The sequence below is a fragment of the Lupinus angustifolius genome, unplaced genomic scaffold, assembly GCF_001865875.1.
Source record: "Lupinus angustifolius cultivar Tanjil unplaced genomic scaffold, LupAngTanjil_v1.0 Scaffold_598, whole genome shotgun sequence".
Classification (NCBI taxonomy): domain Eukaryota; kingdom Viridiplantae; phylum Streptophyta; class Magnoliopsida; order Fabales; family Fabaceae; genus Lupinus; species Lupinus angustifolius.
In genome coordinates, this window is record NW_017727929.1 from 1 (window position 1) to 18,329 (window position 18,329).

At 32.3% G+C, this 18,329-nt stretch overlaps 1 protein-coding gene across 8 annotated transcripts; it reads right to left on the reverse strand.

Moving 5' to 3' along the window:
* Positions 1-6,000: 6,000 nt before the first annotated feature.
* Positions 6,001-15,364, reverse strand: LOC109341720 (SKP1-like protein 21). Of its 8 annotated transcripts, XR_002106983.1 has the most exons (11): positions 15,073-15,364; positions 13,582-13,826; positions 10,640-10,864; positions 10,347-10,538; positions 10,151-10,261; positions 9,163-9,238; positions 7,782-7,885; positions 7,501-7,667; positions 6,992-7,125; positions 6,223-6,331; positions 6,001-6,146 (listed from the first exon to the last, which is right to left on the reverse strand). XR_002106983.1 is itself a non-coding variant. In XM_019579679.1 (10 exons), exons 2-10 carry the CDS (start codon positions 13,615-13,617, stop codon positions 6,309-6,311), a joined length of 1,041 nt encoding a protein of 346 aa, XP_019435224.1. In that variant the 5' UTR covers positions 13,618-13,826; positions 15,073-15,364; the 3' UTR covers positions 6,001-6,308. The 8 variants fall into 8 exon arrangements, 7 of the variants coding, with proteins under 7 accessions (XP_019435224.1, XP_019435218.1, XP_019435223.1 ...); XM_019579679.1 differs by having other exon boundaries at positions 6,001-6,331; positions 7,019-7,125; XM_019579673.1 differs by having other exon boundaries at positions 6,001-6,331.
* Positions 15,365-18,329: the final 2,965 nt, after the last annotated feature.

Here is an 18,329-nt window from a genome sequence, read left to right on the forward strand (position 1 = left end):
TACTTTGACCACTACACCTATTCAACCCCCTTCTATGTGTATTTTAGCCACTGATACCTAACATTGCATACTTTTTTAATCCAAAATTCTAAGGAGAAATTTTGCATGAAACGAGAGGTTCAACAAGGTTGGCTTGATGTTTTACAAGCAAAAGTTACCATAAGAAAGACTAGGTTTTTCAAAACAATGTTGGGAGTTTTGACAATACAATGACAATTGAAATAGTTTAACACTTGCGACCAGTTTAAGATTTTAATTTTTCTATTTATCAGTTTAGTGAAATATTGTGTAAGATTGTAATACTTTAATGGCCTACTAGACTACTAATTTGTTGTGATGCTTTGTAGATCAATGGTGGTCTCAATTTGGATTTAGTACTCTTATGGTATCTCAATTAACTATTAAGATTTTGAGTCAAACAACATCTTCTTTTGGTTGTGAAAGAAATAGGAGTGTTTTTAAAGAATACACACAAGGAAGAGGAATATATTAGAGATGATCTAGTCTATGTGCACTATAACTTGGGCTTAAAAGATAGCTTTGTTTTTAACTTAACTTTCAATGTTTACTACGAAACTTTTGTTTTGTATTGATATATCATATTTGTTGGAATTATAGGGCGATTAATAAAAGAAGAACAATTTATCTCGTTGACTATGAGAGTGTGGAGAATATTGACTTTTGGATTATTGAAGAAGTAGAAAATCCATTGATTGATTATGATGAAATAGAAAAAATATTCTATTATTAGTCAAATCCAATACTGGATTTAACAAAGGATGATGAATGTTTCTTTTGAGCATATTATAATGTGCAACAATTTTCTAATTATCATATAAATTAATCTAATGTATATTCTAATTTGTTAGTATGATTGAAGGACAAAATATTACTAATGGTAGAGAGCTTAATTTGGACTTTTTTCCTCAAGAAGATGTAGATGGTTACACTCAAAGTACATCTCTAACCGACAATGTCAAATTAGGATCAAATAAAGACAATGATACTTTGATGAACTAGATAGTTGTGTTTTGATTAATAATTCTATTTATGTATAAGATTTAAACTTGGTTGATGTACTTTATTTTGATTTATGTGTATTCATTATGCAAAACATGATATTAATAAGTATGTCACTCACTTATTTTAATTAATTATAATATATATATATATAATTATATATGATATTATAATATTGTCTAGTCCGACCTGACGGCCTAACTGGTTAAACCGGTTAGAACCTATACAAGATCTCTTCCGGGTTGATGTCCGACTCGGGTTTCATCACATTGCATCTAATTAGAGGTGTCAAAACGGGCAGCCCAATTGGGCTGGCCCACCAAAGCCCGAAAATTTATAGAGTTTGGGTATCATTTTAGACACTTTTTCTTGCATCCGGACTTTTTAGCCTGGCCCGTCCGGACTATATGAAAATCGGGTTCGGGCCGGGCTTACCTGGAAGGGCTCGAGCTACCTGCTTTTCCTTATTTTTTTAAATCTTTTTTGGACATTTGGCTTGGTAATAAGCCTTAGGTAAAAATTATTTTATAAAACAACATATAATAAAAAAATTATTAGGTTATGAACTTTGAATAAAAAATAGAGTAATGTATATATCATAAATATTTATAAATTACAATAATGTTATAAAGTTAAACATTATATTATTTTTCCTATTTTGCATAATATACTTTTAAGCCCAATAAAAAATAATGTATCATAATTAGATTTAACTTCTACAATAAAAATATAATAAAGAAAATAATTTTTGCAACAACATAATTTTTTCCCATAGAGAACTCCACATATACAACCAAATTTAATATAATAGTTAATATAAAAGTGTTGATAATGAACATACAAAAATGATAATATTTTTTATATTGTCTAAAAGTGTATATATTATAGTGAAGTCCAAATTATATTGTTATAGAGTGAGAGTCCAATAAAAATGAGATATTTAATAAATGAGTTATCTTAAAAATTATATATGTGGACTTCACGTCTGAACTTAAAAACAAGACATTCAATTTATAAGTTTGGTTATATTGGGCAAGGAAGTGTATTAAAAAAGTTATACATCAATATCAAATTATATATATTAAATAGATTAAATCAGTTAAAATTTAAATAATTTTTTATATTATGCAGGTCAGCCGCCAACCCGCAACCCGCTTAGGGTGGGTTTGGGCTACAATTTGATATGCATAAATTGTATCCGGTCTTTTTAGTCCAGCCCGATTTAGCCCGAACCCGATGTGGGCTAACCCGAACCCGTTCGGGTAGGCCGTTTTGACACCTCTAATCTAATGAAGAGAGACATAGATTTGACAAGAGGTGTCAAAACGGGCTACCCGGGCGGGTTTGGGCTAGCTCACATCGGGTTCAGGCTAAACCGAAGTGGACTAAAAAGTTCGAATACAATTTATGCATATCAAATTCTAGTCCAAACCCGTCCTAAGCTGATCGCGGGTTGTGGTAGGCCGGCCCGCATAAACTAAAAAATGTTTATTTAAATTTTAACATATTTAATCTATTTAAAATATATATCATTTGATATTAATATATAACTTTTTGAACACACTTGGTATGTCTAATGCCTTGTGTTTGAGTTAAGACGTGATGTCAAATCCACGTATATGATTTTTAACATAATTATTTTATTAAATCTTTCATTTTTATTGGACTCTCACTCTCTAACACAATATAATTTGTAACTTCACTTTAATATATAAATCTTTGGACATTATCAAAAATATTATCTTTTGTATGCTTTTTATCAACATTTTCATTGTGAACTATTTATTAAATTTGGTTGTATGGAGTTCATTATGGTAAACAATTATGTTTTCTTTTCGTTTTGTTGTAAATATTATTTTCTTTATTATGTTTTGGTTGTAGAAGTTAAATCTAATTAAATACACAATTAAGAAAGGAAAAATGAAATCTATATGGTTTAATGTCTTCTCATTTGATTTGATACATTATTTTGTTACTAGGCTTAAAGGATATTCCGAAAAATAGGGAAAATAATATAATGCTTAACTTTGTAATGTTATTGTAATTTATAAATATTATGTTTAGACATTACTCGATTTTTTATTCAAAGTTCATAATACAATATTTATTATCTATTATTTATTATAAATTGTTTTATAAATTTTCACCTAATGCTTATTAACAAGGCAAATGTCCCATAAAATAAAATAAAAAATAAGGACAACGGGTAGCCCGAACCGGCCCGGGTAAGCCCGGCCTGAGCCCGGTTTTAATATAGCATGGTCGGGCCGGGCTTAAAAGCCCATATTCTATAAAAAGTACACAATATGATATCAAAGCCCTATAAGTTTTTGGGCTTTGGCAGGCCGGCTCAACCAGGCCCACTCGTTTTCACAAATCTAGATTTGACATATGATATTACTCCCTTGTATGTTAAGTATTATATGTATTATCCATGATGAGCATAAAACAGAATGGGTGCAAAAAAATTAATGACACTTGCATGAGCCACGAAAATGTTCTTCACAATATTCATGTCATCATCCCTTCTATGCCATATCTCATACCCTTCATCCTTAAGAAACTTCGTTAAGTGTTGCATAGTTGCAAAGACCAGATGCCCAACAAAAGTGATGTAACCCCATTGGGGTCCAACATCATTGAAGAGCCTTTACATGGCTTAGGAGTAGGGATGACAAAAAAAACCCGTACCTGTGAGTACCCCGGATAAAACTCGTACGAGGACGGGTGCGGGTCACAAACGGGTACTCGCAGGTTTTGGAAATGAGTTTTTAAAAATACCCATAGTACATACGGGCGGGTATGAGTATTTTGGTACCCTTGCTCGCGGGTACCTGTTATTTATATGATTATTATATTATATTCCATTAAAATAAAAAGTACACTATCCTAACCTTAATTACACGATGTACATTTTTTCTTTTACTTTGTTTACCTTCTTTACATTTTTTATTGAATTGGTGGTGAAACACCCGACAAATAGTATTACATGTGTAGAAACACACATCTCTTGCAAAGAAAATATATCTTTTTTGTTAAGGAAATGAGAACATCAAATCACACAAATAGAAAACACCAATAGATTTAGCATTTTTTGCCAAATATTCAATCAAAAGGCACAAAAGTAATTAAGTTTCATCTCATTTGAAACATAATAGAAGTAGGAAGTGAGAAATTCATTTATAATATAGGAAACACGCAGGTACCCATTGTACCAGTGGGTAGCCAGAAATACCCACAAAAACCTGCACGTGGGTACACGTACGGGTACGGGCGGATATGGGTAATGCTCTCCTATTTTGAAATGGATAGCGGATAGCTACTACCCATGTTTGCCCGTGCCTGTTGCCATCCCTACTTTGGAGGACCCCTGATTAGAGCCAAGGCCAAAAGAGCCCAAGAAGCACTTCGACAACTCATACTTACTATCATGGAGACAAGTGCAAATGGGACCAAGCAAGATGAGAAGGCTTTAAATTGCATAAGCCTAGTTGAAGATCTTGAGGGAACTCACGGCTTGGTGGAGGAACCACCTTGACCTCATGAGTTATTACAAAGGAGTGGGAAGTGTCTTAAATCCCACAAGTAGTTATGACCCAAAATAAGTGGGGTGTGTCTTAACGCACACTAGCAATTTTAATTATCAGATTTATCTTATCTTATTAGATTTTGATTACATGCATTTATTTAACTAATGTTTATGTATTAAGTGAAAGGTGCACGATTACACCTCAAAAGGAGGAAGAAATGGATCAATGGAATGAAGCAAGTAGTGGCACTAATCAAGGAGCTCAACAAATCTACCAAAAGGCACAAAGCTCAAAAGAAGGAGAAAAGATAAGGAGCTCAATCTTCTACACAAGGCCACACAGCTATAATCTAGGCAAAGATAAGAAGAGAACAAGGAAAGGCGCATGGCCAAGGCTTATGGATAATTTGAAGATTTAAATGCAACAAATCACAATGGACCATCTTGACACAAAGATCTCAATCCATCCGTTAAGATCAATTCAATCTAAAAAAAGTAAGGTCAAGAATGACATTCATTGGTTGTCATAAAACATTTAAAACCTTTCAAATTTTGATTGGTTTGGGTTTGAGTGGGGTGTGACAAGAAAAACAATGGTGTGAGCAAGGGGTGAGGTAGAAGAACGAGTTGACAAAGGAAGAAAATAGTTGTGGAGAAGGAAATCAATGTGAGGAATGTAAATAGTAACAAAAGGCAATTACATTACATTTGGAATGTCAAACTAAGTAGTATGTGAAGGAATAAAAAAAACCTGTCAATTTGTTGCAGAGACACTAGGCCCACTAGATCTCTACTTTTTCTTTCTTTCACAAAAAAAATTTAATCTATATTTATAGAGTTTTTAATTAAATAACATTATAAATGCTTTACATTTTTGCCCCATTTCTTCAGTTTGGTAGAAGAAAAAAAGGAGATAAAGAACCAAATTTTGATCACGTGAAGAGAAATTGTTAAATGATAATTTCTTTTATATTGTCAATGCATTATCTATCACAATCATTATTACCTTTAAAATAAAATATATAAATAAATAATAGATGACGTATTATTTGTGTATAAATATTTCCCTCTAAAAGTTACTCTTTGTCATCATTCTATACCCTAATTCTCTCTTTTTATGTACATTCTCTCCTAAACCATGCAGCAGAGCAGTAATGTAGAGTCAAGAACACACCAAAAGCAATTTGTGGACAAGGGCTAAGCCACTCTAGCACCTTGAGGTCTTTGGAAAAAAATGTATTTCATATAAAACAACAGAGAGGGATCCTCTCTGGCACTAGAGAAGTAAATCATTCAAAAACAAAATAAAATTCAATATATAATAACACTTTTTTTTTTTGAAGTATAATAAAATAACACTTACCGTTGAAAACAAAACGAATTTGAAGCATTTCGTCTCTAGTAATAAAGAGCATCCTAGTCAAAGTTAATGTACATGCCATAGCAATATATTTCATACAAGTTTTGTCGTTTATTATTTATCACTTAAAAGTACAAGTGTACAACAAAAGATGTACCAAAAATATTATAAATGTAAGAAAAAAAGTGCAAGAGAAGCCCAGACTCAAATTGTGCCGGGCCAAACTCCATAAATAAACTGCAGAAAATTAAATAAAACAAGGTAAATGAAAGAAAAAAAGGGGGAAATAAAAAGATGAAAAAATAAAACTGACATGCAAAACTTTTCTAGTTCTTGTCAGCATCTCCCATAACTGTTTAAGCCATTTGCCATAAATGGCAAGTTTTTAAGCATTCATTTTCATTCCGAGTCCAGTCCTGAACCTGAACATGGAAAGAGACATTGCATGAGTTGTGAATAAAAACTACAATTGTTGGAATGGAATAGGTAGTAGTGAATAGTTTCAAAAAGAGTAATGATATATATACCTACCAAAAATCCTACCCACGAGAAAGTGACATATGTAACTTATAAATCAATCATTAATAAATAAATTAATACTTTGTGACACATGTTACTTTTCTTACGGTGTAAGAAGATTTTTTAAGAGGATATATCATTTTCCTTATCGGAAGCAATGAACAATTTCAAGCACTATTCAATTAATAAATAGAAACCAATCAGAAATTAACCAATTCACAAAGGTGGGTTGTAAGTTTCTAGGAATAAGTAGCACATGGTGGTGTTAAAGTTGATAAAACAACTTACAACTGAAAGCATCAAGCATATGCATAAAAATTTGAAGCCACATATCATCAACACTAATAGACCAAAATGCAGATGCAAAAGAAAACAATAAGAAATTACTAATTTTGAAAAGGGAAATAGAAAATTAAAGACCCCAAATATGAGATATCTACAATGCAACTAAAAATGAAGGAAAGGGAAATAAAAAGTTTAACACAGTTCCACAAGATTTTTGAAGTTAAGCTTGAAAGCATGATGAACAATGGAAAAATACTAAAAGACACAGACAAACATACATGCATGTCGACTTAGAAAGTCAGTCTTGTCGGAAGTAAGAAGTGTTGTCTTCCTTTCTCGCCCTGATGATAAAAAATCTTGCATCCTCTCTGGCCAATTAGAATTCAATCGGCGGGCAAAATCTTCCACTTCCCTGCATCAAAATGTATCGCATAAATAAAATTTCTGTGTACATCATCTTATAAGTATATTAGAGAAAGCACGCTGAAAAGAAAGAAACAAAACATGGAAGGTAAATAATGTCTTGAACATTACCACTAGGTTCAGAAGTCAAAAAAGTCGAATTTATTGAAAACCAAAAAAAAGAGAAGCATAGAGTTCAAATATTTTTTTGCCTCGTCCCCGGCATATGATATACTCCATATTCTATCCAGAAGTGGTACTGTCTAAGCATAAAAAGTAGTGACAATACTGCAACTATGCTAGATATAATGGCAACCATTCACCCAAAAAACAGATTTTAAAATAATACAGCACATATAACCAGTGAGTACAAAATGAACCCTACCTATCAATTTTTTCCTTCAATTCAGGATCGATCTCATCATCTATATCATCATCATCAAACTCAAGATTATCAATGAAAGTGCCATTTCCTGTATAGTCTAAATTTGAGGTCTGCCCAATTATAACTGCTTCAGAACTTGCGGGTCTGGTATTAGGACCATTTACCCCCTATTACAAGAAAAAAAGTCAACAAATACATGGTAATGAAACCATTAAATACGTATACGTGGATTCGATATTGCCACAAAGCCAAAGGATTAAACAGTGAGTATTTACTACAACCTCCTTATTCAGTTCAGATGCATCTTTTGGAGAAGAGTTCTTCTGTTGCCCTTTTTTCCTTCGGTTCTTCTTTTTATTTTTGGAAGTTTTATTCCCCTGTCGATCTGTGACAAAATTATTCACCACCAGTCAAGAATTAAAAAGCGAAAGAAAAGAGAAATGTAAAAAAAAGGCTACATTTCCCAAAAATCATACTGAAATTCGTATTTGAAATGATGTGAGAATTTAAGTGGATTGTCACTTCGGTAATGAAATTTGACACCAAGAAAATAAAAAATCAAACCTGTGGAGAATTAAGTTATTTTGGTTTCAGAATAATTTCTAGTTATAATTATCTGAAAACATTAATCATAACAATTCACAAATATGGTCTACAACAACTTCATGAATTTATAAAGTTTAATTTTGCAGACATGTTGAAGTATTTCTATCAATTTATTTGAAATTAAGTTAGAAGGTAAAATAATTCTAACATATAAAAGGCAACAGATATTGGCACCGTCCTTGACCATGCTATTCAGGTTAGTCTATCATAAACTTTTCAGAGAATGGTCAAGGAATCGAACCAACTCGACATTAGTTCAAAACCTGACTCGTTATCTAGCTCGATAAACTTGGTTCATGAGCCAAACGAGTCGAACTTGAACTAAAAATTGAGCTCATTAAGTAAACGAGTCGAACTTGAGCTAAAAATTGAGCTCATTAAGTAAACGATTCGAACTTGAGTCATGTACAGTTCGACTAGTTAGGTTCATGAGTTGACTCAATTATAAATATATGATATATATATATATATATGCACATTTGAGCTTGTTAACCATATATGAATATAATATAAATTCTATAATTAAAATTTTATATAAATTGATTTAGAAGTCTCATTTCACTCTATATATATATACATGTGTATATTTGTATGTATATCAATTATCATCATTGAAGCTGGTGAGTGGCACAAATTTGAGCCTGTTAACCCGCTTGAAAGTTCATGAACTTAAATAAGCCGATCTTATGTTGAAAGTTCATAAACTTAAACTCGCCTTGAAACTCGACTCGAGCCAATCCTTAACTAGTCGAGCTGAGCTAAACCAACCTCGACACAATTTGACTCGTTTCCACCCCACCAGTGATAATAATTAGTAAACTGAAAATGCTACAGCTGGTCCTATAAACTTTAGAATGTCATCATCTTTACCTCCAGGGCACCCAAAGTGGACTATCTATCCTAGTAGTAGAATTTTAAAACTTCAATTATAGCCAACTGGTAAAATCAAATGGAAAGTTTTCACAATTAGGGGTTAGATAATATGCATTTCATCGATCTATATACTGAAAAGCATGAAGTGAACACATTGAAAAGAGGATTAAAAGCTCAATTTACCTGATTCCTTTCCATTAATAAAAGACAAAAGGTCATCAACTGAACGTTCATCTACACGCTCTTCAGCATCAACATTCTGAAACATGCAAAAACCAATAGAATTGAAGTAAAAATTTGCTAAAACAACAGAAGAATACATCTAACCAGTGTTATCAATGGTTGGTGGCATCCCAAAAGCAGCAGCAATAGCCAACAGATAAATAAGTCATCTTTCCACAATTTTATTGAGCTCATAACCTTTATGGGCAATTAAGTCACTCAGCAACCTTGTCTGTGGCTGAAAAAATCAATCATATCTGAATATCCCATCTCATCTCACTTATTCCCTCACGCACATAAAGGCTAGTCAAAGATATTTCATTGTTTCAGTTTCATGGAGCTTCAACTTCAGTGAAATCTTCAGACATGTACAGAACTTTGTTCATGTAATATCCATCTCAGTTCTTCCTATTACCTTCTTTCAATGTCAGTTTTTTGTTAAGCACAATGATACTGTTTACTGCCTCTAGATGTTCTTTAATATAAAAATCTGCTGCCTAACTTGGTTGTTGTTCCTACAGAAAGTTATTATTGGTCTCAATTTCATTTTTTACACAATTTCAGTTTTACTTGGAAAATCTCCTGGGTTTTTCAATCTCAGTGTCCCAATGAAAGGCTTCCTGGCACTTATTTCCTATCATTATGTTTAATTTAGACATTGAAAAGATAATAACTTATTTATTTCCTTTGTCATTATGAAATTATTATTTTATTAAAAAATATTAAATTTTCTCCCAAGTGGGTCTCGTGCTTCAACATGATAACACCACCATAAAATTACAAAGACATTTTGCTTACTCATGGCTACCAGACATCATTGACAACACAGATCAACATAACTCTCATCAATCTAAAGCTAACTAAATCACATATACTGTACCCGAGAATAAGTTGACAATGTGTTGTATAAAGTGTGATTAAAATAAAGTAAGAAACAATTTCATGTTACCTTCAACTTTTCACGTTCTTTTAGTTCTTTCCTCTTTTTGGCATACAAACGATTCAAAAGTCTGATCCTTGGGTCATCAGTTATATTTTTCAATGGCTCCAACTTCTCTTCCTGGTCAAAAGAACGTGTAAGAAATGAAAACTGAAAATCAGAGAAGGCATAATCGGCATACAGAGTTCTCACAAGCACTAGACACCTCTGTAAGATCATCAGGAATGTGAAATATATCACGTATCTCTTCTGGTGTTTTTCCTTCAATTATTCGAGCAAGTGCACGACTGGTAAGATCAACCAATGGCCTCAACTTTAAGCTATCCGCTGCAGACGTCAATTCACATAGCCTGTTTGTATCCATCCTAATGAGTTTCTCGTCATAAGACTTTCGTTCCTGAATAGAAAAATAATCTCCAAGCCATATAAGCTTAGGCATTCATTTAGATCATCTTGTTTTGTATAAAGATAAAAAGTCTAAGAATTAAATAATCAGACCTTATTGGAGCGGCCTGGTAATTGATGAAATCGACAATAATCAAGAACTATGCTCAACATGGCAGGATTGACTTGTTGAGGAAGACATATTGCACAATTCTTGGAAGATCCCATGCCTTTTTGCACTATTTCTTGACATATTAGAGGGCAAAACTTTGCAATTTCTTGTTCCACTTGTTGGATTGAACCATCAGAAGTCTGAAGCCATATATACGGCTTCATCATCTGAAAATGCAAATAAATATCAGTACAGTTTCAGTTTCAATATAAAAAAGCAACTAAAGCAAGATCTTGATTCTATTGTAGGAAAGTTTGCTTGGGTTAAGGCATATACAATACTGATATTCTAAACAAATTTAATCATCCATAGTTTCGAAAGCCATGATATTTGATGGGTGGGTGGAAATTCAACTTTGTAATTGTTGAGATTATTGAGATAAATAGAAAGTTAATGAGATAATTGGAAGACTCTATATGTGATTAGGATTAATTATATGATTACCAAATCACATCATGTATTTATCCTTCTGATTTTATTTCCCTAAAATTAAGGAATTCATCTATAGACTCTTCTACTATAAATAGAAAAGGTTGAGTGCATACAAATCACTCAAGAAATTCACATAAACAATTTGTCCCTTTCAAGTTAGTATCAGAGCTCATATTGTGTGGGCCTAACAAAAAATAGGGAAATCCTAATCGTTCCACTATCCTAGATGTCCTGTCAACTAGCTGCTATCATGGCTGGTTCGTCCACTCTAACTAAACTCTCCCCTTCTTCTTTGTCCAAAAACTCTTCGAATAATCTCGCTGTTCAGCCATTCTGTCACGGTTGTCCATCGTCACTCCACATCAAATATTTCAGTGACTGAAGATATCATTACTAAGTCTCCTTGAGGTCCAAGAATATATATATATATATGTATGACAAGCTGGATGCATTCGACATATAAGAACCAGCTTGAGGCGGAGTGTAGATTATTGAGATAAATAGAAACACACACCTATATTAGTCATATTATATATAAATTATAATATAAAGATTCAAACACAAAAGTGGTCGATATTTAGGACAATCATCGTATAATCAATTAATAATTGCAATGCTTAAAAAAATTAGTGTCATACACAAAGTTCCAGTAATAAAAAATTCATCATTTATATTAGTCATGTTATGAATAACTTTACAAACTAGTAACCAATCTTAAAAGCATAACCATCATGCAAATTAAAAATAAGAGATTTATTACTAAAATACGACAGTGATGTGTTTTGTTTTGGAAAAAGTTTTCTATTCAGAAATAAAAGTTTTACTTTTAAAGAAGTGCCAATTAGGTCACATGCAAAAGGGGGAGGGCTTCTTCAAGAAGCAATCATCATGACGGAGCCATTTAGACAGAAAACGGGAGGGCTTGGCCAGAAAACCAGCTTTTGGGATTTGGCAGAAAACATGTTGTAGCGGCTGGGTCATGTTAAGAGATTTGAGGGCCTTAGAAATTATTATTTTTAAAGAACCTGGCCTTAATAAATATGAAGATGAAGGACAACAGGAAACACAAAGGAAGAGGAAGAAAGAGGAGATAATTAGATAGTCAAGACAACTCGGGAGAAAAAAGACTGAAGTTCTTTGAGATAAATAAAAAAGGGCAATCTGGTGCAAGAAAGGTACTGCTATGTGCAGGCCCTGGTGAAGGGTTGGAACTACTACGTTGGTCTATAGGTGGAAGCCTCACCTTGCATTTGCAAGAGGTTGATACCACAAACCCATGACCTCCTAGTCACATGGTAACAACTTCAACTGTTGCACCAACAACTTATTTGGGAAAAGTAATTAGAAAAAAGTTAAATTCATTTGCTTTGGTATAAAACAAAAAACAGCGTGAGCATGCTGATAATAATGTTATGCAATAATTGAGTCTAGGGGGAGATAGGAATAAACCGGGGAAAAATAATGTTATTTTCCAATACACATCGCTCGTAAATGACAATTAATACAGTTATTAAGGGATAGCATAGAATTGATTAAATAAATTATAGCAATAACTTAAAGATAAGATTGAGGATCAATAGCAACTATTATATGTTGACAATGAATTTGTTTTAAAATATCATAAGAAAACCAAATGACTCAAACTCAGTAAAGCTTATCACATAAATTAACAATAAGTGTAACTCATTAATAATATAGGGAACTTGTATTGGGGGGGGGCTATGTTGCATGGACACAGTACGATACCGGTACTTGGCACAAATACAAGTACGAGGTACAATATTTATAAAAAATCTAAGGTATCGGTAAGTCAATGTAAATTTAAAAAAATAAATATATGTAAGAAAGGTACAGAAGATCAACACCGATACTCACAAAGGATGTGAATGACTCAAGATGACAAGTTGAGACCCAAAATAAGCTAAGGTGTGAGGATTTGAAACTGATTCTGTGACTCACAGATTCAGTGCCATGTGTAGGTGTTTCCAACATAAAATGACATAGTTTTGGAACAGTCCACACCAAAGGAGTATCAGTTGTACCGAATCTGTATACCCAAATTAAAAAAATAATTATAAAAGTTGGTCCGTACCGACGAGCACACAACATATACTGGTACATGATAAATTACCTGTATCATTCTAGAATTACCCATGCTACATAGATGGGGACATAGGTGGTTGCCTAAATGCCCTTAAAGTAGACCTTGGCTGGCCAGTAGAGTGGCAGAAGGGATGAATATAGGACTGAAAACACATGGTTAGAATCGGTTTTTCCCCCATTGTTGGTGTAATGGCCACGACAGCCGCAAAGTGACTACAATTTACACTACATAAAAACACAACACTACAGTCGCCCTGTGGCAACCAGGGGCAGCTATGGCATGATTGCATCCTTATAGCTCCCTATTGATGATGTATTTAAAAAACTCTTATACATAAAAGTATTATACCTCAGGTTTGATAACTTCTATGTCAATTTCTGACATCTGGAACGATTTGAAAGCCAAAATATGAGGATATTGGAAGCTTCTTCTAGTTGGAATCAATATAACCCGAGTTAGCAATTTAAGTTTCAACTCGAAGCAACCACGTACTTTGTCCACCTGTGAAAGGACTTTGGTTATCAGGATTTTGTTCTTCCAGAAAAATTACTCAACACACAAGATCAATGAGACAATTTCAGTGCTGCGCAAATCTGTATAAAAAAATATTTCAATCAGTAAGCAAAACAGGCCCAAACATGGCGAAGAGAAGAATGAAGAATGATTTAGCACCTCTCAGGCAAACTAAAACTGCAAAATAAAAAATAAGTAGTCAATGAGCATAAATGCCAATATAAAATGAAGAGCAGGAAAATATATACTGCTCTAAAATTAAGGATGTCAATGCATACAAAAAAATGTTTAATGTACCATATTCATAAACTTGTAAAGAAGCATTAAATATTTCTTCCTAAAAAGTAAAGTCCACATTATCATATAGCTCCCTCCTACATAAAATGGTTCCCATCAACACTGTAGTGAGTGTGCATCCGTTCATTTCGTAAAGAGTTGAACTGCCAAGAGTATTAGAGATTAGAAATAGTATAACTTCTTATCTATATCATTGATGTTAATCTTTTTTCTATAATTTGATGATCATACCAAGCACATACAACTTCTAAACATATAAGAATATCCACAACATGGAAATAGCTTTTTATGACTCTAGCAATGTCAGCATTATTTTTAATCCTGTATTTTGGCGATATAGCATCTTGCATGACTCGAACACATGACCTCACAATCACATGGCAACAACCTGAACTTCGCGCAAAATATCACCTTCCAAACCAGCCTTAAATTTAATTAAATTAGCGATTTGCTAGCACTCTCTGTAAGAAATTTACAAATATTAGATTAAAACTACCAGTTTAGTTACCAGCCCAATAACTTTGCTTCCCTTAAACTCGCAGATATGTTATACCAAAGAAGCATCAATTCTTACTTGGCACTATCCAATTATGCTAATTTAAATTCAAACAACCAACAAAAGTTAATAATCAGCACACAGATCAACTAAACTCAAAATGGGTATTTTAAATCATATTTTTTATACATGATCAACATTAATAAAATTGATAATAACTTCTACTTAGTTTTCTTATATGTGATCGTCTTGTAAAGGACTTCTCATCACACCATGGTTATCTATGAAATTGAGAAATAAACTTCACCATTTCATGAATTCCTAATCATCCAAAAGATTTCCAGCAAGGTACGCAAATTGAATTAAAATACAACAAACAAAACAATATAAAGAGAATTCTACCATATCAAAATTAAAAAATGAAGACAACCCACAATTCTTTAACAAAAAACTTGGGGTGGGAAACACAAAAATGAGACAAATGAAGCATTCAAATGTAAGAAATAATCGGTGTGTTGCATGTATGTGTGTACCAGAAATAGCAGAGAGCAACAAAAAATGAAAGAAGGGAGAGGGAGAGTTAGAAATTTTTGCGACAGAAATTATTACACTGAGTTTGTAGTTGAGTCGTTATCAACGTCAAAGGCAAAATGAACCGGGCGTAAAAGAAGAACGGGGATTTTGTAAACGACGCCGTTTTAAAGTGGACCAATTAGGTTTGGTAGGCCCAATGTTTATCCCTCGGTGTTCTGTGCTTTGATATCTAAAATTATTACTTTTTAGATGAAAATATTGATAACAACTTTTGTGTTGAACTTCTTTACTAATGGATGAATTCAACTTAGAGATGGCAATATGAATGGACAGAGGTTATTAGGGGTAAGCAAGATATAATTCTATCCGCTTATCTGATATGATCCAATCATAATTGGACTCAAATAGGGATGGGTCTAGGACTGAGTTCAGGTTCAAAAATTAGACCCAGACAATATTTAGGGTAGAGTAGAGATCAAAAATGACCCATCCCGGTCACTCACTCATCATGTTTCTATTTGTCTCTATTCAAATTTGTACATATAGATTAATGACACATTTTTGGTCGAAAATATCATTGATTTTCTACATTTTTATCATATATGCATGATTAATAATATATATACATATACATTTTATATGTCAAATTACATATTCATAATAATAAATAATATTGAGAAGCATTTACCTAAAATGAGTATGCATTATATTTAATTGAGTTTAGGTTTTGGTTTAAAGGCTGACTCGGTCGATATTTAGGGTTGGGTTAGCTTCGGGTCTATGACTGGGTCCAAAAATGACCCGTCCAACATTTAGGATCGGATAAAGGACAAATCTTAACTTGTCCCAACCCGGTCCATGCTCACCCCTAATGATTATTGCCCGAATGTAAAGTGGAAGTAACTCATGTAACAATAATTGTTATTGTGGGAAATGAGAACATTAATGTGTATCATAGGATCTTATTTAGATGATCAAGATTAAAAGATAAATGTACATGTGTTTCTTAAGTGATCATGTAATTATTAACTAATATTTAATCATAATTATGGTTAATTAAATTATATTTATTGTTCTCACAATTCTTATATACCTGTATATATATACATACATGCATATAGATGTACATGCATGTGTATATATACATCCAGACATATATAAAAGTAAAGTTTGGATTATATATAAGGTTTTTACAAAACTATCATTATAAGTGTTCGGGTCGGAAGGCAAAGTAGGGTTGATTCGGAGAAACACAAAACCCAATGAGGTTGGGTATGGATTTCATTATTTCATGTTCGAGAGTTTTGAGTTTAGGTTTGGAGTTTGAAAAGGTAAAACCTGACTTCAATTTACCTCATAAGATTACTTTATTAAATGTGTATATATATACTACTTATTAAAGGAAAAATACAAAACAATGGTGTAATTTGTGATTTCCTATTTTTCCCTCATTATCTTCTTATTTCGACAAGAAAAACTATATAACATTATCTTATTTTACCCTCATTATCTTCTTATTTTGAAAGTGTATTTAAAAAAGTTGAACATTACACCAATCGAATAAATTCAACTACAAATTACAAATATTTAACACAAAATACTATATTGTCATTTATAATATACAAACTACATGTTACAAACGATAGGAAATTGGGTGACAGACATGACAAATGAGTGTAAACATGGCAGTATATATAAAAAGTGGAGTTTTAAAAAATTGTATTGCTACTAGAACCACATTTACTATTCCTTAAAGCATATCACATCGTGTTCATTATTCTTATTGATAAAAATAAAATTAAAAGTATTATATTCAAATATCAAATATAATAATATATGTTTATCAATTTAAAAACGAGTGATATGTTGAATGATATATTTTGTAATATAAGAGACTTTCTTCCACATTATAGCATTACTTTAGGAAAATAAGTCACCAAGTCACATTTGCTTTTAAGGTAGTGTTGTTAAAACCGTACCGGTTATTAAACCGGTCAGGGTACTGGTATAGTGGTACAGTGGTTCAACCAGTGGTTCAGTAATTAAACCGCATGCCGGTTAAACCGGACATACCTACTTATATTTATATATATATACCTATAACAAAAAAAATTCAAATAGGTAGATACTCAAATTTATAATTCATATCTATAATCTACTCAAAATTCACATAAATAAACAACTTTAAGTCTTTAACAAATTCAAAGTCTAAATTAAAAAACATATATCAATCCAAAAGTATCACTTAACAACCACAAAGTATAAGTAAATGACATAACTTCACAACTTACTCTATAAAACAAATAAATTTAGAGTTTTAACATTTAACACCAATGAGTCAAAATTGTCTTATATGAATATTATACTTTTCTACCAAATCCTATTTTCAGACAGTACTCCAAGATTACACACGAATGTTAGGAACCAAAATGTGTAATATAAGTATGCTTTGGAAACATGTGTCTTGAAGTGTTGAAGAAGAGTTGGAAAGATGAGTCACATTGTAATGAGTTTTTAAGTTTTTTTTAAAAATGTGTATAAACCAGCTGGTTTTATATATATGTGTATAAACCGACCGGTTTAGTAAAATACCGGCCGGTTCACCGGTTTTGACCGGTTTTGATACTTGGCCGGTTCAACACTTGTATCGTACCGGAAAACCGGTTTTCCGGTTGAACCGGCCGATACGGTACGGTTTTTATAACTATGTTTTAAGGTAAAAAATAATGGAGAGGAGAGAGGAGATTGAAGATAGTCCATATAAACATATACTACTGTTTCATTTTTAATTCAGCTTATGTTGTTGGTGGGGTATCTTCTTCTTTATATTTATGGTCATATCCAAAATAAGGAACCATAGAATTCATCTTACCTATCAATCAAGATTTTTATCTATAGTAGTAGACTAGTAGATATTAAAACTATTTTTGAAATTAAAATACCTCGTGATTGACATGCTTGTAATATGATAGATCTTGCTGCATTGTGAATTAAAGCAAATAAATTCCCATTAGAGAAGTATTTTAATTAAAATATCTTTCAAACCTCCTATAAGTCTACTTCACCGGAACGTGTTTTTAAATATATTAATAAATAGAAATTAGGACCAAATATTTTATCATTTACATATTACCATTTAATTTTTTACTATTTCGGAATAAATACTTCTTAAATAAAAATGTATTATTATGAAAGTTAGAAAGGTAGTTAAGAAAGAGAGCATTCAATGGGTAAGTGAAACTAAAAATGAAGTGTA

What these genes read in the sequence shown, in the direction of transcription:
- LOC109341720 (XM_019579673.1), bottom strand. Translation starts at nt 13,617, where the DNA reads ATGTCAGAAATTGACATAGAAGTTATCAAACCTGAG. An exon ending in TATTAATGGAAAGGAATCAG is followed by an intron (nt 7,886 to 9,162) that starts GTAAATTGAGCT and finishes ATTTTGTCACAG; the next exon opens with ATCGACAGGGGAATAAAACT. An exon ending in CTTTCTAAGTCGACATGCAT is followed by an intron (nt 6,332 to 6,991) that starts GTATGTTTGTCT and finishes TTCCATGTTCAG; the next exon opens with GTTCAGGACTGGACTCGGAA.